This window comes from Anarhichas minor, unplaced genomic scaffold (assembly GCF_050575085.1).
Source record: "Anarhichas minor isolate MPS153535 unplaced genomic scaffold, ASM5057508v1 ptg000007l, whole genome shotgun sequence".
Taxonomy (NCBI): Eukaryota; Metazoa; Chordata; class Actinopteri; order Perciformes; family Anarhichadidae; genus Anarhichas; species Anarhichas minor.
The window spans coordinates 666,455-693,707 of NW_027466453.1; the positions used below are offsets into that span (position 1 = coordinate 666,455).

Genomic DNA, 27,253 nt, shown 5'->3' on the forward strand with positions numbered 1-27,253 from the left:
GTTGAAGTGAACAGGGATTTGGGCAATTATTTGAATTTCTTAACATATAAAACAATACATTTTCTCTCCAGCCATCAGACTCTAGTCAGACAACAGTCATTTTATCTCGTTGATCGTCGAAATACACTTCATTCAAAGTCGACAGAAACAGAATAAAACGCACCAAAAGCTTGAATTCCATTGTTGCAACAATCAGCAGCTGTGGTTTGGTAGAGATAAACACTTAATGCAAAGAGCTAGGTCCAGATCAGACAGAGAGCGTTGGGCAGGTTGAGAAAGCGAGGTGTGCTGCACTGCCTTTTGTTTGTTTTCGTCAACCACCAAATGAGCGCAAACGTTTCTTAACATAACCATGAACTATACACTACCTACAAGTTACTAGTGGCTTACTGTTTCTCACCGAAATAAGAAACAAATGCCACTAGTGTACCCTGTTTGGCTTTGAGTTGAATTCTTTAAAGTGAGGCGATCAGGAGGCTCCTGCAGGATGCGAGGCGCATAGAACAGAAAACACGAGGCACTCAGCTACACAACAGCAGCTTCTGTCTGATCAGTCATTTAAACCCCTCACTTCAAACTCAACATCAACTCAATAAAACGCATCAAAACCGTCTTTGTTAGTCTTTCCACTGTTCCAACAATCACCAGCTCTGGTTTGAGAGTAGACATTATAAAAGTAACCGCTGAAGCATTTTCATTGTTTACCAACTGTTCCGCCTTCATGACATCAGAAGCAGTCCATCGCCTATTTGAGTCAGTTCTTGTGTGTAAAAAAAACTGCATCTACACACTTATTTTGGTGGAAAGAAATGTGTAAATGTTTGGGCTGTAATATTATGATATTTTACTATCATCATTTACATCATACATTCCTAATATCACTGCAAACTGAGAAGTGAGTTTATATGAAACTTGAAACTGCAAATTGCCTTTTAAAAGGCAAACCATTATTTTTGAAGTAAATAAAAATGTGAGCAAAAACACAAAGCAGAAAATAAGCTGCCATTGTTCAGGAGTATGCTCTTGTTGCTTTTCAAATGCTTTATTTGTTGACTGGCCAAATGGCATCCGTGTGATGTAAAAACAATTGACTTAAATGGGATGTTCCGTCTATATTTTGCACAGCGTTTTTTCAGAAGCCTTTAAGAAGTGCTTAGGGCCCTTCTGATGGGCATCCAGGGTTATAAACCAACGCTGATGTTCAGAAACACGGCAGCGTTCCAAACAGCATCACAGAGAACAGTTTGAATCATTAAGATATACTGCACTGGTTCCCAACCTGGGGCTCCCGACCCCCACTTGGGGTCGTAAAAGCTTCATGTGGGCCGCAAGGCCTTCTTGATTGTAAGGGGTGTAAGACTTAAAAAATATACAGTTGGCCTAAATCTCAGCATGTCATTGATTTCTGTAAAAAAGAATCCAAAGTTAAAAATAACTATTTCATTAGGATAACAGGATGAGGGGACAGTGAAGACCTGGACAACAGCTACTGTATATTCTCAGAGCCTGCCCTCTCTGCTGAACTGCCTCGTCCTGCATTAGGGGCGATGTCCACCAAAGCGCCTTCTCCTGAGGCCAGGGTAGTTTTTGAATTCTTTGTCTCTTATTCACGCTGCTAAACGAGGCGGTGGACGTCTATTCTTTGCCGAGCGCTGAACATTTGCTGTTTTGTTTTTCAGAGAGTTGAGAAATGTTAAACTTTGTGTAGAAACCCTGCGCTCGTCACTTCTTACCCAGCCGTCCAATCACAGTGGAGGAGGGGCGGGACAAAAAGCCTACCACAAAGACCTGATCAAATGTGTTTTTCTATGAGCATGTTGTGGTCACATTGTGTAGGCCTATGTTATGCTATTGTTTTTATGGTTTTTACTGTAGACTTCAAGGCGCACTGGACCAAACCAGTTCCCTCATGTGGGATAATAATGGTGATCTGAATGCAAACAAAACCTAAGATCTCATGAGCCACATAGACTAGCAGGTCTGTCCTCTCTCCCTGCGTGCGTCATCCAGAGCCACAGCAGCCACTCTACCTTGTGCCCACATTTTTACTTTCGAGGATATTCCGTATCATAGCAACCAGACGCAACCAAAGCGTCTCAGCTGAAAGAACGCTGTGCCTCCAAAGTGCTCCCAGCTGGGCGAGTTCTCAGCTGGTAAAGAACTGCTTTGGTGGAGACGAGCCCTTAGAAAAGCACACAGTTAAAACAACCAAAGAGCTAATAGAACAATGGCCAAATGTCAGGGAGAAGAAAACCTATTAAGTATGCATTATTGCTAAAAAATAAAATACTTAATACGGACAGCAGTGTATCAAAAGTTCCTAAAAACTCTCCTCTCTTATATGATATTCACAGAAACAATCTGCTCAAAAATTCATCCAAATGTTTAACCAACACTTCCCACAATTATTGTGCTTAGTATTTTGGTTTATTATAGTAGTGTATCAGTTGTTCTGTACAGTTATTATTATGCATTTAATATAATATGAAATCTCCATAAAATATGTCAGTCAGGGGTCTTCAGTTTACCCAATGACAGTAAAGGGGTCCCTTGAGGGAAGAGGTTAGGAACAACTGATACAGTGTGTGTTAACCTAAGCTTCAGATGTTGAGGGGAACTAATGCAGCACACACCTCCAACCGCAATCTCAATCACCATTTGACCAATTAGGTTTATTTCACACCTCCAGCCATTAGTTCTATTAGCAATAATGACACTGGAACCATAAAGCTACAACAAACTGCAAAGAGACATTAGCAATCAGATGATCACACAAGCTGTGTTTCCTGTCACATATCTTTAAGCACATTTGGAAGCATCGCAGTAGAAATGGCTAAATTCGATGAAACTCCTTCAATCACTTGAGGGGGTTTTGGGCTACATGGGTTATGGAAACTCCTTTTCTGAATACATTCTGATATAGTGAACATTGAACTCACATGACTGATCAGCTGTTTCTGTTGTTGGCTTCTTCTCGGGTATCCCCACCATGTGTGAATGCTTGTCTTGGTCTCCAGACAGCATGAAACATGGCCAATACGAGCTGACATGAAAGAATAATTAAAACAAACTCCTGAAGACCATTTGACTATGATACATGGGTTAGATGGCCGGTTCACAACCTCCTTCTGCTGTTTACTGGCTGATTGCAGCCATGCGTAAGCTATAGCGCCAACTTATTTATTTCCTTCGAACCAGTTGATTTGTATTTATTTTTACGATATTTCTAGAATTTGATTAAAATTCGCTTAACACGGCTACAGGCTGTAAACAAAGCAGGTAGAAACAGGTTAGACCTTTTGATTCCACATCCATAAAGTGACCTAAGCTACGCTCACCTTAGTATTCAACATGCCTTTGTACTGCTGAACTGATCTTCATGGTGTCTGACTCTGGGTACGAAGGTGAAATAGTAAAGTCTCCCATAAACCAAAGTATTTATTTAACATGGAAATAAGTTATTGATGTTCAAAGGAAAAACAAGTAACTATAAAGCCAGTAGTCATGTGTCTTTCCGATGATCATCTGATATTGAAAGAAGTGAATGAGCCCAACAGTGAGCCACTGTGCTGCTTGATGTGCTGACTGCCAACTGAAGGGATTGGATCAGTGCAGCCAGTATTAGGTTGTGCCAAATGCATCTGCAGCAGCGCATGAAATGTGTCTGCTTGCCTCTAGCGGATCGCTGACTACACTGAGAAGGTGGGTGAACTGTATGGACATGGCAGACCATGCATGTTTTTAGTTGGTCTGTGTGGTGTTTAAAGATGGCTCATTTTAGAGGTTGCTCTGAATCTCGTCATTGTACATAAGTATATTTATTTATTTATTTATCTATTTATTTAAATTAATTTGTGTCTTATTCATGCGATTTATTTATTTTAGAGACATTTTTCAAAGGATTTTCTTTTATGGAACTTGCTTCACATGTGGGCCTGAATGAGTTTATGAATTGATTGCTGGTTTTGTTTTTTTATTATTATTTTCTGACATTTCAGACCCCAAAATGAAATGATGTACTGATTACACATTTAAGACACACTCGTTAGACACCAGTGACCATTAACATCATTAACACTGACTTCAAGTTTTGAAAATGTCACAATGCACAAGAGTATATCTTCTTCTGTGCCAGCGAGCTCCAACTGTGTTTGCTGTTGGATCCGTCATGAAGAATAAGGGGGCAAACAGTGGTGACAAGTTATATTTACTGTCATTGTCCTGATGGTGGAAATACAGAGTATGATATACATAAAGCATTTGAAGTGAGAGATTGACCTCTGTCATTGCTAAGCAATGTTTACGCTGTCTGCTAACATGACAAAGAGAAAGATCTCAGAGGATGAGGAACTACGGAAGCTCATTTCTGACAAGACGAATGAAGAGAAAAACAAAGTGATTGAAAGCAGTGTTGAGCATTTAGCAGTAGCTCTTAGCTTACTAGCTATGGTGTGGGCGAGCCTGAGACTTTATTCAGTTTCATGGTGGCCAACACATCCCAACGCGGCTAACACCACTGCTTGGTCAGTGGCTCTCCACTATGACACGCTAGCCACCCCTCTAGTGTCTTTTCAAAATAAACTTTTGTGTTCACAAGAAACTTAGTTTCTAGGTTTACTTCTGCAACAAATCCAAGGTGGTTATAGGTTTATGCAACAAAAGTACTTTGTTAGGTTTAGGAAAAGTACGGGATTTGGATTTTAAAAAACTGCGTTTGTTAAGTAACTGGTGTTAGCCGAGTACGTAAGTTACGTTTCACATGGGACACAAACAGAGTTCTCCTGTGTGAAAGTCTGTTTATTTGACCCATCCAACCTAACGCAGACTTTCTGGCTATCTAAACTACATCAGTTGCTCTGACCATCTAACAATTAGAAGGATGGGTTTACAGTAGAGTAGATGCATCACATACAGACACTTGAGGGTGCCTTGGTGTGTCGGTATCAGACGCAGAGGGGCACTGACCAAGCTTCGGTATTTGTTGAGTTGGGAATGAAAACAGGTCGGGTGGGATTTTACATAGAAGACAACCTGAGGATGGCAAGCATGCTGATATACTGAGTCTGTTAATACTGTAACTATCCTCCCAAGTGGGTACTGAGTGAATGCTTTCACATGGAGGAAACATCCTCTGGGGCTACTCTGAGCTTCATTGTTTTTAGTTTGGCCAACTCTTCATTATCAGTGATTGGCTGCATTGGGTAGAATTCTACAAAAGACTTAAGACAAGTAATTAGACAGAGAAACGACAATTGCTTATCAACAAATTAAGTAAACAACTGTTTACCTTATCTTAATTTCAGTTAGTGTCAGAGCAGCATGCAACAATCTAGTAATTATACAAATGTTTTTTCAGACAACTCTGTAATATCACTATTTCAGAGTTAACAATAATGAATTGCTGAGTCACTAATTGGTCCCAGCCCTACCCTGTCAGCATAAAAGATGATGCATTGTGCACAAGCAGCACTCGTCCTGCACTCTCAAACCACGACTCACAATTTGATCACTGATCTTGTTCAGTATTTTTGTTTTTAATGAGCGTCCAAAGGATTCAAATGTAAGTTTACATATCATGAACTCTGACATGCAGTCGTGCATTTCTCAGCTACTAACAGCAGACCTCTCTGAGACACGTTATCGAAGGTAAATCATTCCGTTCACTTCTACTACTGTCTACAGCCTTTGGTCTACATCTGTCACCATTTTGTTACAACCCTTGTACAGCACAACTTTAAGCAGTAAAATAAATACTGACAGTTTACTGATGATGTTGAAATTGGCTTAATTTGTGTGTTTTTTCAGTTTCATTGTGTTGAGCCAACCTGTGCCTGATCTTACTTTGACTGAAGACAATCTTTGCACTCAGGACCAGTGGATCTTAAGCTTTGGTACCTGCAGATGTTTCTGAGCATTTGAAAAAAAAAAATGAAGAAAATAAAACACCAAATCACACCAAAACGTCTGTTGACAAGAAGCGTCAGAGCCAGATAGTCAAGAAGTGGTTTAGATGTCTGGTAACACATGATCACACATGCTTGTGTCAGGATTTACATTGGCAGGATGAAAAGCTGCGAAAGAGAATAGATCTGGTTACAATATTTGTAATTAGTTTTCCTGCAGCACCAGGAAGACCAGGGTGGAGTAGAGAAGAGTTACATTCCTTATGCATCTACTGACACAATACTCTCAACCACATGAGCTTACTCAGTTATCATCATATGAAGAGTGAACAGTGAGGATGGGAAGCTGGGAGCATGAAGACCACGGTGTACAACAGGTCTATTCAATTCATGTTCAGCGAGGTCCAGTTCGAGAGAATGTCCTCATGCAAAGGTCCGCAACACCACAGTAATGTTTTACATGCGCTTTGATTTAGTCCCATATATATTGAAGTAGCCAACATTTGTATTAACGTCTGTATGTAGTCAACTACTGACTGTCTAATGAAATAAAGGAAGTTCAATTGAATAATATTTTAACAATATTTATTGTCAGTTTTCAAATTTTACTGGATGAATTATGAATAATAAATACTCTAATAATAAATAAATGTTCTTCTCTCATTTCAGTTATAATAAGGATCTAAAAACAAAACATTACAGAAAGCTTGTGAACAATGTTCATCTTAAAATAAAGTACTTCATTTTAGAAAAATGAATAAAGTGAATTGTGTAACTGAATTCAGTTTATTCAGGTGTTACGTGATGTCACCCAACAAAGCCACGATATAATATATCTTCTCATCTTCAAATGAGAGAAACCTGTGAGCGTGCTTAGTCTGTGGTTATTAAACCACTTGTTTCTGCTTTATTCCTCTGTTAACATCATTGAATTCATGTGTTAGGATTCTGATCATATTGGGCTCTGAGGCTGTTTATTTTTTGTGCCTTCATTTTCTTCATTCATATTTCCATATGAATGAATGACTTCTGAACTTGTTGGTTCTGATCTGTATCTTCAACCAGAAGGGATTGTCTGTAAATGGAAGTGGATCAGATACATCAGGCAGACCTTGTCTCCTTCGTCATTGTGGTGGCGGGCGTGGGTGGCTCAGCTGTGGAGGGGACGGAGTGGGGGAGTGGTTCAGGGAACGGTGCCGGGAAGAGACTTAATTAGGCGCAGCTGAAACTGATCCTGATTAAGTCTCTCTTACAGCTGTATTTAATCAACAGTAGCGACGGAGGCGAGAGGAACAGCTCGGGACGAGCACAGAGAGACACGGGAACGGACAGAACGGGAGAGGACTGGAAACCTCCCGCGGCGTGTGCTCGGAGGCAAGGCTGGAGAGCACACGGCCAAGCTAGTCCGATTCCTTACCAATAAAGAACATTGCAAACCGTCATTTAACCGTGTGCTGGCGTCATTGTGCTCATCAGACCCACCGGGTAGCAGGGAGCCTGTTACAGTGGAGCCAAACGTGGGTTGCACAGAGAGATGGACGCAGCAGCACCGGAGGCGCCGACGCAGCCGATTATGGTGCTGGGCCAGATGCTGGGAGGGATCGCGGCCATGCAGCGGGACCAGGCCGAGACGAACCGGCAGTTCCTGGGGGCGCTACAGGCTCAGGCGGAGCGGCAGGCCCGCGCCCTGGAGCAGCTCGCAGCCTGGGCAGCGGCAGCCCCGCCGGTGACGCCCCCCCCTCCATTGGCCGGGGTGGTCCTACACAAGATGAGTGCCGCCGACGACGTGCAGTCATTTCTGGACACATTCGAGGCGACGGCGGAGGCGTGCGGCTGGCCCGCGGCAGAGTGGGGGGTCCGGCTTCTGCCTCTCCTCACTGGGGAGGCACAAACAGCGGCCCTGGGACTGCCACCGGCAGCGAGGCACAGCTACGCGGACGTGCGTAAAGCTGTCACCGATCGCCTGGGCCTGTCTCTGGAGGACCACCGGCGGAGATTTCGTGAGGCCAGACTGGGACCCGATGACCGGCCCTTCGCGTTCGCTCAGCGGCTGAGGGACGACGCAGCCAGGTGGCTGCAACCAGAGAGTCCAGGGGGGGCGCAGGGAGTCGTGGAGAAGGTGGTCCTGGAGCAGTTCGTCGGGGTGCTGCCTGCTCGGACGTCAGCTTGGGTCCGATATCACCGGCCCACGACCCTGGGGACCGCCATCTCCCTGGCAGAAGACCATCTGGCGGTTCATTCCAGCGGCCCAGGAGACAGTGGCCGCCCGTCGGCGCCGGCCCGGCCGACGCCAGCACCTCGGAGGGGGCTGCATCCGCAACTGCTGGCTCGGCCCCCACGGGCTCCGCGGTCGGTCCCCTTCCTCCCCTCTACCGAGGCACCTACCTCCGCATCCGCCGGCACTCTTCCCAACCCACAGGGGGCTCCTCAAGCGCCAGGGCTGGAGTGTTGGAGGTGTGGGCAGCCCGGTCACTTCCGGAGGGAATGTCCGCCGATGGAGGTGGGCCAGGTGATTCGGGTTGCCGGCCCTCCAACACCCTCCCCCGGTCCAGGGTCGACGTACCGCATTCCGGTAAGGATTCAGGGGGGTGTACATCAGGCAATGGTGGATACTGGCTGTACCCAGTCTATGATTCACCAGAGCCTGGTTCGGCCCGGGGCATTGGTGGAGGCATTGTGGGTGAAAATTAAGTGTGTGCATGGGGATGTTCACGAATATCCCGTGGTGCCAGTAGAAATTAGATACATGGGGAAAAAACATAGTCTACAGGTTGCGGTTAGCTCCCGCCTTACGCACCCCCTAATCTTGGGAACAGATTGGCCAGGGTTTAATAAATTAATGGGGCTGGGTGCGGGGGTGCGTTCACGACAGACAGGGTCATGCGGTATGTGTGCTGTGCTCAGCGGTGACGCGAGGTTGTCCGACGCTGCAGACGGGGAGGGGGAACCGGCGGAGCCTCCCGTGGAGACTCCACCGGGTCCCGAAATAAACTCCATGGAAGATTTTCCACTTGAGCAGTCTCGGGATGATACTCTACGCTCAGCCTTTGACCAAGTGATACGCATTGATGGTCAGCTGGTGCGCCCTGACGCAGCACAGTCATACCCGCACTTTTCATTGATTAGGGACAGGTTGTATAGAGTGAGTCGTGACACTCAGTCAGGTCAGGAAAACACCCAGTTGCTGGTGCCGAAAAGCCGTCGGGGAAGTATTTTCCAGGCGGCTCACTATAACCCGATGGCTGGCCACATGGGATATGAAAAAACACTGGACCGGATAATGACCCGATTTTATTGGCCAGGTATCCGGGGGGATGTGCGCCGATGGTGTGCATCCTGCCCGGAGTGTCAATTGGTAAATCAGCCGGCCATTCCGAGGGCGCCTTTACGTCCTCTGCCATTAATGGAGGTCCCATTCGAGCGAATCGGCATGGACTTCATCGGGCCATTTCACCGGAGTGCACGTGGATATCGCTTTGTGTTAGTCCTAGTGGATTACGCAACACGATATCCCGAGGCAGTGCCATTGCGCAACATTTCTGCAAAGAGTGTCGCGCAGGCACTGTTTCAGGTCATCTCCCGAGTCGGAATCCCGAAAGAGATTCTGACTGACCAGGGCACCTCGTTTATGTCACGCACACTGAGAGAACTTTACGGTTTACTGGGCATTAAATCTATTCGGACCAGTGTTTACCATCCCCAGACCGACGGTCTGGTGGAGCGTCTGAATAAAACTTTAAAGTCCATGATCCGTAAATTTATTAACGAAGATGTACGCAATTGGGATAAATGGCTTGATCCTCTGTTGTTTGCAGTGCGGGAGGTTCCCCAGGCCTCCACGGGATTTTCTCCCTTCGAACTACTGTTTGGCAGGACACCACGGGGGGTGCTCGACCTGATTAAAGAAAACTGGGCGGAAGGTCCGAGCACCGGGAAAAATGAGATTCAATACATCCTGGACCTGCGAGCAAAACTCCACACACTGGGTCGGATGTCACGTGAGAATTTGCTCCAGGCCCAGGAACGTCAACAACGGCTGTACAACAGAGGGGCCAGGCTGAGACAATTCACGCCGGGAGAAAAGGTACTTGTATTGCTTCCGTCTTCCAGCTCTAAATTCCTCGCCAAGTGGCAAGGGCCCTTTGTGGTCACACGGCGAGTGGGGGATGTCGACTATGAGGTTGTGCGTTCTGACAGGGGTGGGGCTACACAGATCTATCACCTCAACCTCCTGAAAGCATGGAGAGAGGCGGAGTCTGTTTCTCTGGTGTCCGCGGTATCCGAGAGAGAGGAGCTGGGGCCGGAGGTGTCAAAATCCACTAATCCCACCTCGCTCCTTTGTGAAGCCCATCTCTCCGACACCCAGAGAACCGACATTGCCCAGTTGCAAAAGCAGTTTGCTGACGTGTTCTCCCTCCGGCCAGGACGCACAAACCTCATAGAGCACCAAATTGAGACTCCCCCGGGCGTGACGGTGAGGTTACGACCCTACAGGTTACCTGAACACAAAAGAAAAGTGATTCAGAAGGAATTGGCAGCTATGCTGGAGATGGGGGTAATAGAAGAGTCCAACAGTGCCTGGTGTAGCCCCATTGTTCTTGTAGTCAAGAAGGACGGGTCTATACGGTTCTGTGTGGACTATCGCAGGGTGAACGATGTGTCACGATTCGATGCGTACCCAATGCCCCGGGTCGACGACCTCCTGGACCGACTGGGCACTGCACGTTTCTTTACGACACTGGATTTGACCAAAGGCTACTGGCAGATTCCTCTGTCGCCAGAGTCCAAGGAAAAATCGGCCTTCTCCACTCCGTTTGGTTTGTACCAATTTACCACACTTCCCTTTGGGCTGTTCGGGGCCCCAGCCATGTTCCAACGCCTCATGGACTGGGTGCTGCGTCCACACGCTGCATATGCGGCCGCCTATTTGGATGATGTGATCATCCACAGCACCACCTGGGCGGAGCATGTGCAGCGGGTGGCCGCGGTGCTGGAGTCCCTGAGGCAGGCGGGGCTCACCGCCAACCCAGGGAAGTGTGCAGTTGGACGGAGGGAGGTACGGTATTTGGGGTACCACTTGGGCGGCGGACAGGTGCGCCCTCAGGTGGACAAAACTGCTGCTATCGCAGCCTGCCCGCGGCCCAAGACCAAAAAAGAGGTGAGGGGGTTTTTGGGGCTGGCGGGTTATTACAGGCGGTTCATCCCGGACTTTGCAGAGCTGACCAGCCCCTTGACCGACCTGACCCGGAAAGGTGCCTCAGATCCGGTCCAGTGGTCGGAGCAGTGCCGGTTGGCGTTTGAGAGGGTGAAACAGGCTCTCTGTGGGGAACCGCTCCTTCATACTCCTAACTTCTCTCTTCCTTTTACTCTGCAGACTGACGCGTCGAACAGAGGGCTGGGGGCCGTTTTGTCCCAGCAGGTACGGGGGGTTGACCGCCCCGTGCTGTATATCAGCCGAAAACTTTCCGAGAGGGAGGCCAGGTACAGTACGGTGGAGAAGGAGTGCCTGGCCATCCGGTGGGCGGTCGACTCCCTGCGCTATTACCTCCTGGGGCGCTCATTCACCCTCTGGTCGGACCACGCCCCGCTGCAATGGCTCCACCGCATGAAAGATACCAACGCCCGGATCACTCGGTGGTATCTGGCCTTACAGCCATTTAATTTCAAAGTGGTCCATAGGCCGGGGGCGCAGATGACCGTGGCCGACTTCCTCTCCCGCTCTCATGGGGGGGGGGGGGGGGAGTAGGTCAGGCCGGATGGCTCCCCGGCCTAAGTCGGGCGGTGGGGGTATGTGGTGGCGGGCGTGGGTGGCTCAGCTGTGGAGGGGACGGAGTGGGGGAGTGGTTCAGGGAACGGTGCCGGGAAGAGACTTAATTAGGCGCAGCTGAAACTGATCCTGATTAAGTCTCTCTTACAGCTGTATTTAATCAACAGTAGCGACGGAGGCGAGAGGAACAGCTCGGGACGAGCACAGAGAGACACGGGAACGGACAGAACGGGAGAGGACTGGAAACCTCCCGCGGCGTGTGCTCGGAGGCAAGGCAGGAGAGCACACGGCCAAGCTAGTCCGATTCCTTACCAATAAAGAACATTGCAAACCGTCATTTAACCGTGTGCTGGCGTCATTGTGCTCATCAGACCCACCGGGTAGCAGGGAGCCTGTTACAGTCGTCAATCCTGGTTTGTTCCTGCGGGGGATTTTAGAATTCCCATACCAACATTCAATACAATGACAACAATGCCCCCCTAGTGTTGCCCTGGGTGTGTTGTACCTTATGTACTGGCACTTTGCCCTGGAGTTCTCCCTGTTAACCTTCCTCTGCATCTCCTCCCTGTCATGCAGGTGTCCAGCAGCAACACCCCTCTTCTTCTCATTTAGCACCTTTAACTGTCATTTCAATCAGGAGAGACAAGTCAGATTAATAGAATCGAATTGTTTATTAGTAACAAATGATATGTGATGATAAAGCAGTTACAGTACATTGAAAGCACTAAAGTGTTGTGATATGCATTGGTTGATTTCAGCTCAGCATTCAACACAATCATTAAACCCATTCGTAAACTTAGAAATCAACAATCTTGCAGAGTGGTGCTCAGAGAACAGTTGCCCAAAGTCAGTGAAACCAAGGAGCTGATTGTTGATTCAAAAAGACACACACCCCTGTCTACACCAATGAAGCTGAGGAGGAGAAAGTGAACAGCTTTAAGTTCCTGGAACCAGCATCACAAACAAACTGACATGGTCCTCACGCATCTTCATCCTGCTGAAGGAAGCTCAGAAACAGCTGTATTTCGTAAGAAAAGTTAAGGAGGCAAAATTCCAATGCCAAGTTCTTGTTAACTTTTACAGAGGAGCAATAGAAAGCATCCTGACTGGAAACATTACAAACTGGCATGGGATGTGTAGAGCACAGCACAGGAGGCTCTACAGCCGGTGATTAAAACTACCCAGAACATCACTGGCACCCATCCACCAAGCATCAGTGATATTGGTGAGAAGAGGAGCCTGCAAAGAGCTAAAAGGATATTAAAGACTAAACCCACCCAGCTACAACATGTTCACCTGCTGTTGTCTGGAAAGAGGTACAGACGTATCAGCTGCCATACCATCAGACTTCAGATCAGCTTCTTTCTGCTGTCTGTCCTCCACCCTCTATAGATACTTTCGATTTGCTTTGTGTGTATTTTTGTTTTTACTTTTGTAGCAAAATGGGACTACAACTACATTTACTTACACAACTTACAATGACCAAAAATGAAACCTTGTGAACCAGGTTTTTTGTAGGCCCCTGGTAACCTGGGGCCCTATAATAGTTGCCCAATTGTGAGTTGGTACATCTTCAGAGGTGGTGCAGTGGGAGAGACAACAAGGTGGCCTGTTGAGTAGGTTTATCACAATGACTTCACACTGGATTCAGAAGGTGACAAGTATTTATTTGTAGATCAACAGTGTTAACATGTTTATCATCAATACTATAAAAAAAGACAAAGACATTAATCATACAGGAACTATTAGTACATGCTGTGTATACAATACATGAGGGAGGTTGACACAGAGGCTCAGAATACAGAGCAGAGAAACGGTGAATGTCTGACGTGCTGCATGTGATCAGAATCAAAGTGGATTGTGACTGTGGAGGGTTTGGTGTCACTGTGGATGATAGGTGGCTTCAGAGGGAAAGTTGTTAGTTAGTTGAGCCATTACATTGAAAAAAGGAAGATGTAGAGAGAAAAGCAGGTGAGACCAACACTAGGCCTGACTATGTACAAGTGTTCATAATCATTTCCACTATTACGTCACACTGTAACTGCTAACATGTTACCATGAAGCCTACTCTCACTCAAGATTATGTGCAGTAAAGCTACAGAAAGGAGTCGACTCAGCTTTTCTAAAAGGATATCTTCTCATCTTCATTGATCCATGGAGGAAGAGCTGAGCGTGCGTTACCATCTCAACACTAACCATCGTTTGAATCAAATCGGTAGTGATCCTGCTCCACGAGTAGCTGATGGACCTTTCTAACATGGGACATGTCACAGTAGAAACAGTAGAGGCGTGCATAATAAAATGAATAACTGCAGTATATGTGGGTTTATTTAAGAAATGACAGAACACATGGCTTTATTACATGCTGCTTTCTCCCCCAGAGGAACTCTCAGATCCTCTCAACGGTTGTGTCTTTAGTCATGATAGCTAGCTAGTTGCAAAGGTAATAGGAACAGCATGAAGGTCTGCACATCCTGGTCCAAGGAATCTACGAATGAGCTTTGGATCTGATATGCAAAAACAATATTTGATGTGGTGTTCTGATGTCCAGACTTTCATAACTCACTAAGCTTCTTTTTTTTGACCCTCTATTTATTTTGTATTTACAAAGAACTACACTCAGGCAGAAAACCCGGCTTGCACTGCCTTGTAGCAGTTGCTGAATGCTCGGCCCCTATAGACCTCACAGTGCACTGCCACATACACTGTTGACTGTGGTCACAAGCACAATGTATCACACCCGGCCACACCCAGCTGCCATGTTGTCAGTAATGCAGCAGACATGAACCGATGTACCTGTTTAGGTCAGCGTAACAGCATTTCTCCCCAGAAATACATGTTAATGACTAAACCCAGACTGTGTGATTGAGTGAAGGAGTCTGAGGAGACAGAAGGAAGCTTCACCCTGCTAAGACCAAGCGGAGGAACTGGCCTTTTTGGTTGAAAGGGTCAAACGACTTTGTATCAACCAGTGCTAGGCTATGCTAACATTGTACCTGCACCATCAACACTCAAAATAACATCCCCTAGTCATGAACAGAGCAGCTGTGTCTGTGGTTCACACACACACACACACACACACACACACACACACACACACACACACACACACACACACACACACACACACACACACACACACACACACACACACACACACACACACACACACACACACACACACACACACACACACACACACACACACACACACACACACAGAGAGAGAGAGTTTTGTCTGGTCCCTGTAGGTTCTATCGTAGAGCTCTGGGTGACCACAGACGAACATTTTTGTCCTCGATTTCTGAATCAACAACGTCAGGCTTCATGTTTGGTGTGGACACACCATAGCTTTACTCCAGGGTGTGTCAGTACACAATGGCATCTCTGTGACCTCTGAGCAAACCCAACCACTGCCAGCAGCTGTGCTCAGATATGCAACACACTTCAAACTCTCGACCCGAGAGGCAGCGACACACTTTTGTTACTCTAAAGGGTACCAGGACTGTCCCTTCCGGCACATTAAAGCACTGCTACAGTAGAGTGCAGGTGAGGTGGGAAGGCAAATAGTTCCGAGACTTGTAATCTGACCACATCTGAAGGCATCGTGTTTCTGTCTGTTCTGAACAATGAAGAGCATGCCTTCACAGAGGCGAGATGCGATGAACTGTACAAATAGGGATTATGGCACCGACAATTATCTCAAACCAGGCGTCCCCCACAGTTCAGAGCAGAGGGCCCAGTGCCCCCCGACGTCACTGAGGGTTATTATTATCATTACTATAACTGTTGCATTCTCATCCACACTATCCTTTGTTTTCATTGATGCAAGCAGCACAAGCTGACAAGATGGTTTCCTGTAATACTTTGTATCGTGTTGTGTATTAGGGCTGTAATGCTTTAGGCATGAAGGTTTGAATTGAGACACGAGTGACTTCCATGTTGAAAGTGCATTACAAACGTCTTGCACTAAAACATCGTCAAATGTTTTATTGGCTGAATTCTAAAAGCATGAATTGGTTTAGCAAGAAAACCAAATCAACAATAATACTGTGAATTTTGCATATGATCATAATGCAACAGGTGCAGTGCAGCAGCCTCTCACAAAACTGAAATAAACAATAATAATTCCATCAGTCAATGTTGTTCTATTAATGCTCATTGTTTTAATGAACGCAAACAAAGAGGCCCACCTGGGGAGCCGGATGCCTGTCCAATACCTTTCTTCTGGCTGCAGAGCTGAGATGGTCGCAGGATAAACTCCACTAAAAACTGAAAAATAATAAATGAAAAACACCACTAATTTTAAAAACTGTAGGTAATAATTCTGCATCGATTATCCTATCCTTAACCTGATCTGACTCGGTGAAATGTGAAACTGAGATCTGATCGTGATCAATGACCACACCTTCAGCAGATGCATGTTATGCTGAGCAGTGTTACTAATCACGAGGTGCAGTAGTTTTTCTTCAAACTAATGCAGCTCTGCACTTTCTTTATGGGGTTAAATCCTGAGCAAGATTGTAGCGCCTTATGGACTCAACCCATGACATAATAACTAGTTTTATTTGATCCATGTCAAGTAATAAACAGAAGCCAATTACTCCAAAACATTTTAGTAAAAGAGATGGATGGACAAATGAAGCATTGTTCTGTTGTTTTGGCACTTAAATTTGGACCTGCAAGCTTTCTGAAAACAGGTATCTTAAACACTTGTGTTTGCCAAAAACGCTCCGCACATAAACAGCGTCTCCAAACACATATGACCAAAGCAAGAATGACACACTGCATGGACAGATATTTGTGGACATCTGCAGAACGTACGAGGAGACCCGAACACTTCACACCATTGACTGGGCTTTAACGTGCTGCTTTAACAGCCTCCACTCTTCTGGTTCGGTCCTTCCACCAGATGTTGAACCTGGCTGCTGGAGGGATTTGCTCCCTTTCAGACACAAGAGCATTAGTGAGGTCCAACACTGATGTTGGGTGAAAGGAATGGTCTGTCCACATACTTTTGTTCATAGATGCTTCGGCCCCATTGTGAGACTTGTATATGTTTCCTCTCATTATGCTGTCTGCTCTCCTGCTGTATACGTCACCATATATATGAGTTCACATTGGTTTCACACACATTCATATTTGATGCATTACTTTTGTATTGTAACTTAATTTCTTATTTAAAAACAATCCACTAGTTTGTCCCATAATGAAAAAAACTAACGAAAAAACAATATAAAAAATTCTCCATCTCAGTTTTTACTTGAGGAAAAGTAAAAATAGCTTTCTTTTCCACATCTCTCATTGTGATTGGATGAGGAGTATGAGCAGGAGCAGGCAGAAGGAGGCTGGTGGAGAGATCAGAGGTGGCTGTCTGATTCACATTTGTCAGCACATCCGTTCTCCAGTGGCCAGGTGGACAGTCCCAGTTCACTGAAGTTCATGTTGCTCTCATTGAGCCGTCGTACACGGTAGGTCTCATAGTGGATGTCATGTGTTACGTCTTTCAGGTCCTGCAAGTGAGACCTTTGCAAAAAAAAAAAAAAAAAATAGAAATATTGACAACTGGATGATACATTATTAGCGAGAGTTTGCAGTTTTTTACAATCCAAATAGGGATATTACTAAAAGTTAGTGTGTGAGTGTGTGTTGGGTGGCCTACACAACACTGTGCCTGAAGACATCTCTAGACACTGGCGCTGTTGTTATGCCTCCTGTGGAGACATAGTGGTGTTGATACCAAACCTTTAGCAACTGAAGCTAAGCACACTATAGAGGAGCGCTGTGGTTTGGCACATGAGGCCAGCAGAACCACATTATGCCTCTGCCAACCAGTAGAGTTGCAGTTTACATCAATGTCTCTCCAAATAATTCCTCACTTCATCGTTTTGGCTTTCCGAAGCTATTCGACCATCTATTAACTATACTGGTCCACTGTCCGACGACCCGTATGGAATCTCACTTTGCTCCTCCTAAATCTTGAACAAGGTCCGGAGTCTCCTTTCCGCCACCAGAATGATCATTTAATTGAAATAAATGGAAAGAGAAATAAGGACTCAATAGACAGAAGATCCAAGGAAACAGACGGCACAGTGCTTGAGCATAATCTACGTTTCCTGGTTAGAACATGTCTGCATTATTAAAGCCGTTTTGTCTTTTTCTTTGTCGTTTCAACACAATTTATCGAACAAGGATGTTATCATGCACTTACCGTGGTCTTTTCAGAAAACTGACAGAGGTAGTTGGATAAATTGCACAAATGTTTGGACACCGCTAACTTACAACACTTCCAGTCCAGCGAGGACATGTGTGAATGTGTGTTGCATAACACCTCGATGACTTGTAGAGAGACTAGAGGGAGCACTGTGACGTGCAAGACTAGGGTCCTTGAATAAGTCACACTTCAGTCACTTCATTGATTAATGGAAATTATGGTTACATCAATTTGACTACAATGGCATTATGTTTAAGGTCATTAAGATGTATGATGGATTCATTTCATAATGATGTATGAATCTACACATTGGGATTTCACGGTATCAGAAATTTGGTACCAAAACCAATTCCACAATTCTCGATAGCCAATTTGATACCATGGTAAAAAAATAAATTCCATGTACTCTTTTATTGCTGGTTTTTTCAAATGTATTATAAATTCATGATCCATCTCAAGTTTCACCTCAAAGAGTGAACACATCATGATGAAGATGTAATTCCCCTTGGCCTAATACTCATTTCTACTGAGCAGAGCTTGAACGAGTCATGATGTAACTGAATGCATCCTCCGTGTGTTAACATTGCCTGTACATGTAGGACTGGGCTGAGGATGAGCCATGATCCCTGCTCCCTGCTCCCTACTACCTACTGTGCTACAGTAGAAAAACAAGTATTGTCATGTTGTCAGTCTTGGCTCTTGTGACATCTCTAGCTTACACTTCAGGACATTTAGTGAGTTCGGCTGCCAAAAATGAGCCGGAACATGACATTTATGTTTATTACAAATGACTCTCATATCCCATCTCTTGTATGGTGAACAAAGTGTAGCAGCACGGTCAAACTCACCTGATGAGCAGATCTCTCAGGTTGGCAAACTCACAGTGCGCCACGTTTTCAACTGTGGAAAGAGAAGATTTATTTTACATTTGACTTTGAAAAGCAGCCCTTGTGTTGTGCTCATCAGGAGACGTGCGCATCTGTTTCAATAAGTATCACATGACCAAATCTGGCAGCAATTATAATGGTGATTAAAATGTGATGGTACCCAATGGGAATGATGTGAAGTGCATCGTCTGTGGCGTTACACTGTAACACTTTCTTTATTAACTTAAATATTATCTCGACCATTTGAGAGTGTGCGTCCATTAGTGAGTGAGTGTGCACCTCTGTGTCTGTCCATGTCTAATCTTGCACCTTTTATTACCTGTTCTATACTGCAACTGACTGCTTGCTGACTCCTCACTCACAGATCTCACAGAAATATGTGAAACTACTTCTAAACAAGACATTACATGGTGCTGCACAAAAACAATGCCCCTCGCCTAGACTTAAGTGTATGTGCTTATTTAAAGCCCCACCATGATGCTTCTCCATCACCACCACCAACACCACATAATGGTTAATGGACTTGCACTTATACCATTACATTACATTACAGTCATTTAGCAGGCGCTTTTATCCAAAGCGACTTACAATTCAGAGTCTATCACATTTCTACACCGTAGGCACAGCTACGGGAGCAATTTTGGGGTTAAGTGTCTTGCTCAAGGACACATCGACATGCGACTAGCGGAGCCGGAGCCGGGGTTCGAACCGCCGACCCTCTGATTGAAAGACAGCCCTGCTATCCACTTAGCCACAATCGCCCACAATACCACTCTTTCCTATTATTCCTACAACTCAAAGCGCTTCATACATTCACACATTCACACGCACATTGAAACACTGATGGCAGAGGCTGCCATACAAGGTGCCACCTGCTGCCATACAAGGTGCCACCTGCTTATCAGGATCTCATTTAACACACACACCGATGGCACAGCCCTCAGGAGCATTTGGGGTTCAGTGTCTTGCTCAAGGACACTTCGACAGGTGGACCGGAGGAGCCAGCAGCCACAGCTGGCCCGCAGATAACAGGTTGTGTTCGTTTAATGTATTTCTGTGAGATCCTGTCGGCTGCAGCGGAAGAACACCTTTTATTACCTGTTCTATACTGCAACTGACTGCTTGCTGACTCCTCACTCACAGATCTTAACAGGCCCCGGCTATATGGCCCAACAGTGAAAACACAGCTGGGTGCATCCGGCACGTTAAACTCAGAACTCAAATACATTTGATCACATGTGGTCCTTTTCCTCTTCAGTACAGCCCTCTGTCCAGACCAAAATAACATCCTCTCCCCGAAAACATAGCTAGTGCGAAACAATGACATAAGCAGGATTCTGGGTCTGTGTGCCAGTAAAGACAACCTTTAGTCTCCTCTAACCTTCTCTGTGACCATTCAATACAGTCGAATACACAGCAGAGCATCTGACATTGAAAACATAAGGATTTGATCACCACAGAGCAGCAGCTCATACCTAAAGATGTGTAAATGAGAACTATACGGTGAATTCGGCTGCATTAAAACATAGAGACAGTGACCACAGAGAGCAGATGGGAGGTGTGACAGGCTGTCGGTCGCCACAGTAGCCAACCGGCTTTCACACGAAAACAGCATTTTTTTACTTTAGATGGCCTACTGTAGATGTAGTAACAGTAAGCACACATGAGCAGAGGGTTTCTATATGATTGGAGGAAATATCACATATCATAGTCGTGGTTAGATTTAGCCGTAATATCAGGTGTAAACTGATGCTTTACCTTCAATGATTCCCCACTTTGTCTTGCGGCCCAACACCTTGTTTCCATTCACCTGGTGCTCCTTGTCCGTTCCCACCACAGCAAAGGGAATGCTTTCCTGCACACACACACAACATGAGCATGTCTCAGTCAGGCTCATCAGAAGAATGATTCAACACATGAGATCTACAGTATCAGCACAATACAAATTTTGACACAGGGTCCCTCTAAAAGACAGGGCAACAAGATTAGCTAGTGAATTGTAATGAGCAAAGTGGCCTCTGCCTTCCGAGCACAGGCTCCCTTTAGAAAACCTTTCATTTTAGTGCAGCACAGGCTCCCTGGTGCAGTCCTTGTTTTGGTTCTCATGTGCCCCCCTTCCCTCCAGTGGGCCCAGCAAGGCAAGGCAAGGCAAGTTTATTTGTATAGCACATTTCAACAACAAGGTAATTCAAAGTGCTTCACATAAAACCATTAAAAGCATCAAAACATAAGGCAAAATAAAAGGAGATTTAAAACAGTCATTAAAACATAAAACAACAGTGTAAGAAATAAAATACTGTAGTAAAATGCAGAGATGCAGGAAATTGATTAATATATTAATTGAATCTGGTTCAATTAAAGGCAGCAGCAAACAGAAAAGTCTTCAATCTTGATGTAAAGGAGCTGAGGGTCTCAGCAGACCTGCAGCTTTCTGGGACTTTGTTCCAGATGTGTGGAGCAGAAACACTGAACGCTGCTTCTCCATGTTTAGTTCTGACTCTGGGAACAGAAAGTAGACCGGTCCCAGACGACCTAAGGGGTCGGGATGGTTCATAAGGTAGCAGCAGATCAGAGATGTATTTTGGCCCTAAACCATTCAGTGCTTTATAAACCAACAGCAGGACTTTAAAGTCAATTCTTTGTTGGACAGGAAGCCAGTGCAAAGACCTCAGAACTGGAGTGATGTGATCCACCCTCCTGGTCTTAGTGAGGACTCGAGCTGCAGCGTTCTGAATCAGCTGCAGCTTTCTGACAGACTTTTTACAGAGACCTGTAAACACACCGTTACAGTAGTCCAGTCTGCTGAAGATAAATGCATGGACAAGTTTTTGCAAATCCTGTTGAGACATAAGTCCTCTAATCCTTGATGTATTCTTCAGGTGATAGTAGGCTGATTATGTCGCTCTGATGTGTAATTAGCTACAGACACAAAGTATTCTCGGTCCTTCAAGTAGGATTCAAACCAGTTAAGTGCTGTGCCAGAAAGTCCCACCCAGATTTTTAGTCTTTCTAGGAGTATGGCATGGTCGACCGTGTCGAATGCAGCACTGAGATCCAGTAATACTAAGACTGAACTTCTGCCATTGTCTGTGTTTACGTGGATGTCGTTGAAAACCTTAACAAGAGCAGTTTCAGTACTGTGGTGCTGTCGAAAGCCTGACTGGAAGACATCAAAGCAGTTATTTATGGCCAAGATGTTGTTCAGCTGTTGGAAAACCGCTTTTTCAATTATTTTACTTTTGATACGTTTGATATTGGCCTATAATTTTTCAATATCAGCAACATGGCCTGGGCCTCCAGCAGAGTGGTGTCGGTGTTGGCTCCTGGCAGAGCAGCGAGGAGAAGCTCTGCTCCTGGAGGAGGAGGAGGCGCTGCTGTCGGGTGCTGAGCTCTCCTCTTCCTGACTGTAGGTCGATCTGGGGTCTGGTTGCTCCTGGAGGCCTCGCTACCCTCTGAGCTGAAGGAGTTTCTGGTGAACCTTGATTACCCATGATTACGTCTGATTTTGGACCCGGTAGCACTGATGACGAGCATTAAGAAAAATGATGTAGAAATAGACCATCTTCTTGCTGATGATCTCGTTTACTTATGTTGGTCATATAAAGGCATCAGTTTTAATTTGAGACTGATAACCAGTTAAAGGTTCCTTGTAGTAACTTTCACGCAATCTATATCTAGTGGAATGAAGAGTATTGGAAGACATTACCCTGATTCGGTCGTTGAGGATGCGTTCCTCGGGATCCTCGTCGTACTCTTTCTGGGGGTAAACACGAATCCCATTGGCTGCCAAGTCTTGCCTTATCTGTCAAAGGTTAAACACATGTCAAACGGTTCTGGTTGATTGGTTTTCACTGAAGGTTACATGGTAAGGCCGGAAATATGTTCGCTGAGCACATGCATGATTTCAGGCAGTAGTTGTGCTCAAGCAAGAAACTGGATTTTGTTGCATGATCAGAACATAATTTGAAGGACACGCAAGTGATCTATAGAAAAGCAGCTTTAGTTAGTGTGTACGTGTGTTCCCTCACCCTCTCTTTGAACTCCTGTCTTTCCTCAATGGTGAGTGTGTCGGCTTTGGCGATGACAGGTACGATGCTTACTATCTTTCCCAACCTCTTCATGAACTCAACATCGATGGGGCGTAGCCTGGAAACAAACACAGATCTCTGGTCAGTTTGGACTGTAATGGAGGTCTATGGCACAAAAGTTTAAAGAGGGGCATTAAGTGGACATCGTCATAGCCAAAAGCTATTTCCAGCCATGCTAGCATTTAGCCATGAATGTATTGCAATGTCAGTCTGTCAGACTGCCTGTCAGACGATCCACCACATGATCCACACTAAAATATCTCAACACGAAATTTGGGCCTCCACGGTTACCGAACAAAGACCCCATGATTTGTCCTCTAGTGCTACAGTGAGGTTTTGTGTGAAATGTCTCGACAACTATTGGATCGAGACAACATTTTCATTTTCCCAATATTTTGGTTTATGACCAAATACCTGCAAAACTAATGACATTCTCATCTGCCTGAACTGTACTTTGCGTTTAATGCTTATGTTAAGATGGTGAACATGGTAAACATTCTGACTGGTAAACCTCACCATGTTAGCATTGTTATTGTCAGTCCCACAAGCATGAATGTGAGGTAACTTTGGTATTTTTCAACCCTATTTCCTCATGCTTTTGTGTCTAAGTGACTAATGAGGACATCACTTTATGAAACAGGTCCAGTATTGAGGGAGAATGCTGCAGACGACAGACGCTACACAGGCTGTCATCTCTCAGGGAAACTACTCACCGTCAATGTACGTCCAGTAAAAGAGCTTGTTGTTGCCACTGACAGCTCAGACTGTTGTTTGAAGTGTCTGACAGCATTGTGGAAATAAAAGATGTTCGTTACCTTTTGCTTCCTGTTTGTTAGTGTTGGGACTTTACCAAGTGGGGTGAAACAAAAAGAGAGGCCTAAATGTAAAATTGAAAGCCTAGCCTGCCATCAGGCATTAAAAATCCCCCCCCGAGTGTGAGATTTAGTTAAAACCACAACACTGGTGCCTCATTGGACGTAACCCACAGGAGCCTCAGGGAGTCCCTGTAACACGGCCATGACGTCACCAGGGGTATATAGACCGGCACGGAGTTCCATTGTGACATATGTTGCTGAAAGGAGGTAACAACATTGGTACGCGAAAAATAACCGCAGTAACAGTCCCCACCTGGCTGGACGAGCAATAGACTGTTTTTGTGTTGGATCCAAAAGGAGAAACGGATAACTTGCCCCGTGCTCCTCCACTTTAACCTGCAGAAGGAAGATTACGGAATTCCCGGATTCTTCAAGTTGACATTAGCTGCTTTCCCCGCTGCGTGTTATGGTCCCGGGTCATTGGCTGGAAAAACTCTGCCGAACAAGACGGAAGAAACACACGCCGATCGCAACAAAGCGATCTCCAGTAGGAGGCTAATGTCTGGGCAGAGATAGGCCATCGTGTGTTTTTGTAACCTTGTTTGTTTGTTTCATGTTGAACTGTTCTTAAAATCTTTTATTTCCGGTGTTGTGACACTTCTAACAACAATGTGAGCCGTCAGTGGCAACAGCAAGCTCTTTTACTGGATGTACATTGACGGTGAGGAGTTTCCCTGAGAGATGACATTACAGCCTGTGTAGCGTCTGTCGTCTGCAGCGTTTGAAAAATACAGAAGTTACCCTTTAAGGTGGATTCGGCGTACTGACCTGTGTCCAGTGGCAGGGAGGAAGTAGATGCAGCAGTGGACTCTGCTGTCTGGTATTCTCCTCTTGCGGTTGATATGAAGCTCCTCTCTGAGGTATTTCTCATACTGCTCGTTGACGTGCTTCACTATGGGCTCCCAGCTGGAAAGAGTCGCTGAGTGACTGCAATATTCTGGGTTGGCATCATTCTATATTTCTCTTTTTCTTAATGACTAAAATGACCTTTATCTTAATCATTTATCATGTCACCCCAAACCTATTAGTTCCCACTGAAGACATACAAATATGTACTTCCATTCTAACAAAGACCGTCATTTCCTAAAACTGAACTCAATTATTCATAAATACTATAGCAGCGAGATCTGGAAAGCACTATTCTCCATTCTCGTCTCCACCCTCCTACAACTCACCAGTTGTCGTTGTTGATCTGGTCTCCAAATCCTGGAGTGTCGATCACGGTCAGCTTCATCTTCACCCCCTTCTCCTCAATCACTGACAGAGAAGGACAGAGGAGGATTATAATTATAATTTAGAAGATTAAAGTAACTTTCATTAAAATGTCAGACAGGTTTCCAATGAAGAAAACAGCAAAGACACTAAGGTACACACAGATATTACAGGAAGCTGCTGCAAACTGTCGATTTCATTTAATCATGTGCTGTTGTGTCTTACACTGACCATATCATATTGTTGAGCAGTAGCAGGGGATTTATCACCATTATCGTGCAGGATCAGTTGGGTAAGGCATATACTGTGGAACCACAGTGTCATGGCTTTCAATCCAATCTAGGATCCCGTAGTGTGTTTGTGATGGCCCTTTAGACGCACACATGAATTCCCTCTGAGTTGAAGCATGAGAGCACATATCTGGAACCTGATCATTTAGGTTTTCACTAACCGGCAAACAAGTAACAATTTGTGTGCTAAGCCAGCGAACTGACCAGTACAACACTGGTTCACACAAATTGAACCAGAGAGGAAGAACTAACAATACTTTGTGCCTGTACATGGGAGTGCTCAAGTGCTGGGTATCTTGATTTGGACATTTGTGGTACAGCCAGAATTCTCTAAAGCACAGGTTTCCAAGCTGGGGGCCAATGATTGACAGGGGGTCATGAGGCCTTCTTGATTTTAAGAGTGTAAGACAACTTATATACTGTTGGCCTTTATCTCAACATGTGATTCATTCATGTGGAGACAAATACATGAAATAGTTCTTTCTAATTTGGATTATTATTTAAGACATAAACAGTATGAGGGCATGGTGACGACCTGAAACACAAGCTATATTCACAGAGCCTTTACAGTGCCCGGGGTGCCCATGCAGGAGAGAAAACTAGATAAAGTGCCCTCTAGGGTGCACTTCCAGTGGAGGAAACAAGATAATGTGCCCTGTAGGCTGTCCTTCTATGATGCCTTTTCGGTGGAGAAAACATCAAAAAAACGCCTTCTAGTGCACTGGTTCCGAACCTGAGGGCCTCAAATCTTGGGGTCGCGAGGCTTTCTTGATTTTAAAGGGCGTAAGGAAACTTAAAAAAAAATAGAAAAGAAGTACAATTGGCCTACATCTCAGCATTTTAACAAATTCTGTGAAGAAAACTTTGGAATATTATTTAAGTTATAAGCAGGATAATGGCAAAGACCTGGACAGCAGCTATACTCATAGAGCCTTCCCTCTCTGCTGACCGGCCTCCTCCTGCATTAGAGAAGTACAGTTAAAACACCCAAAGAGCTAATAGAACAATGGCCAAGCGTCAGGAGAAGAAAACTCTTCTCTCTTGTCTATAAGTATGTATTATTGTTAACAATTTAACTACAAACAGAGAATTGTATCAAACGTTCCTAAACACAAAAGGGAAACTCATCTCTGATGTGATATTAACAGGAAATAATCTGCTCAAAATTCATCCAAATTGCTTATTTTACACAAAGTTCCTGCAGTTATTGCATTCAGTATTTGGGTTAATGGTACAGTTTACCACTTGTTCTGTACTGTTATTATTATACATTAAATAGTCACTTAGTCAGGGGTCTTCAGTTAACTCAATGACAGAAGATGGGTCCCTCAAGGAGAAAGGTTGGGAACAGCTGCTTCAGAGCATGTTTAATAACCACATGACCAGATTCAGTGAAACGGTTCGAACCCCGCCCCATGAAGTGTCGCCCGAATTTGCTCCCGAAGGCTGTACCATCAATGTGTAACTGTGTGAAAATTAGTATTAGCAGCGGACTTTGAGAGGATCAACGCCCACGACCGACTAACCAGCCAGACCAGCTGGACCAAACGCCATCAAAGTGCCCCAGAGAGGAGAGCTGAGATGGAAGCTAAGCTAACCCAGCTAGGACCTGAGGCTGCTCCACTACCCAGCCTACTGCTGGCTGTCTGATGTTCGGTCGCAGGAAAATAAGATGGATGAAAGCAGCGGGAGATCAGTGACTGTTGAGCCCACATCTTCACAGAGACCTGGATCCATCGTTCATCCCGGATCAAGCTGCACTCAGGTGGACATCAGGACAGAGCTCAGGACTCCGGTGGGACGAGAGGAGGTGGACTCTGTGTTTACACCATGATGCTTGGTGCTCACACAGTCAAAGTTGAGGGACAACAATGTTTTCCTCATGTTGATATTTAATGTGAACCTGTCAGCCAACTTATCTACCCAGAGAAATGCTTTTGTTGTTGCTGTTCACATTCCTTATGATGCCAGTTCGACAAATGCACCACAGGAATGAAGTACTGGTTTTTGTGTTGTG

General features: G+C 45.2%; 1 protein-coding gene and 1 long non-coding RNA gene across 2 annotated transcripts in view; one reads left to right on the plus strand and one right to left on the minus strand.

The window, feature by feature from the left end:
• Positions 1-27,253, plus strand: part of LOC142938635 (uncharacterized) — a 366,584-nt gene that overhangs the window by 256,383 nt on the left and 82,948 nt on the right. The gene's annotated exons all lie outside the window — the stretch shown is intronic.
• septin12 (septin 12) overlaps positions 13,317-27,253 on the minus strand; it is a 32,709-nt gene continuing 18,772 nt past the window's right edge. The window contains exons 4-10 of the mRNA XM_076081912.1: positions 24,910-24,991; positions 24,503-24,640; positions 22,800-22,917; positions 22,478-22,573; positions 20,530-20,626; positions 18,733-18,784; positions 13,317-17,196 (exon numbers count right to left, since the gene is read on the minus strand). Of these exons, the coding sequence (XP_075938027.1) occupies positions 17,031-17,196; positions 18,733-18,784; positions 20,530-20,626; positions 22,478-22,573; positions 22,800-22,917; positions 24,503-24,640; positions 24,910-24,991 (749 nt within the window). The 3' untranslated portion in view covers positions 13,317-17,030. The remainder of the gene's footprint in view (positions 17,197-18,732; positions 18,785-20,529; positions 20,627-22,477; positions 22,574-22,799; positions 22,918-24,502; positions 24,641-24,909; positions 24,992-27,253) is intronic.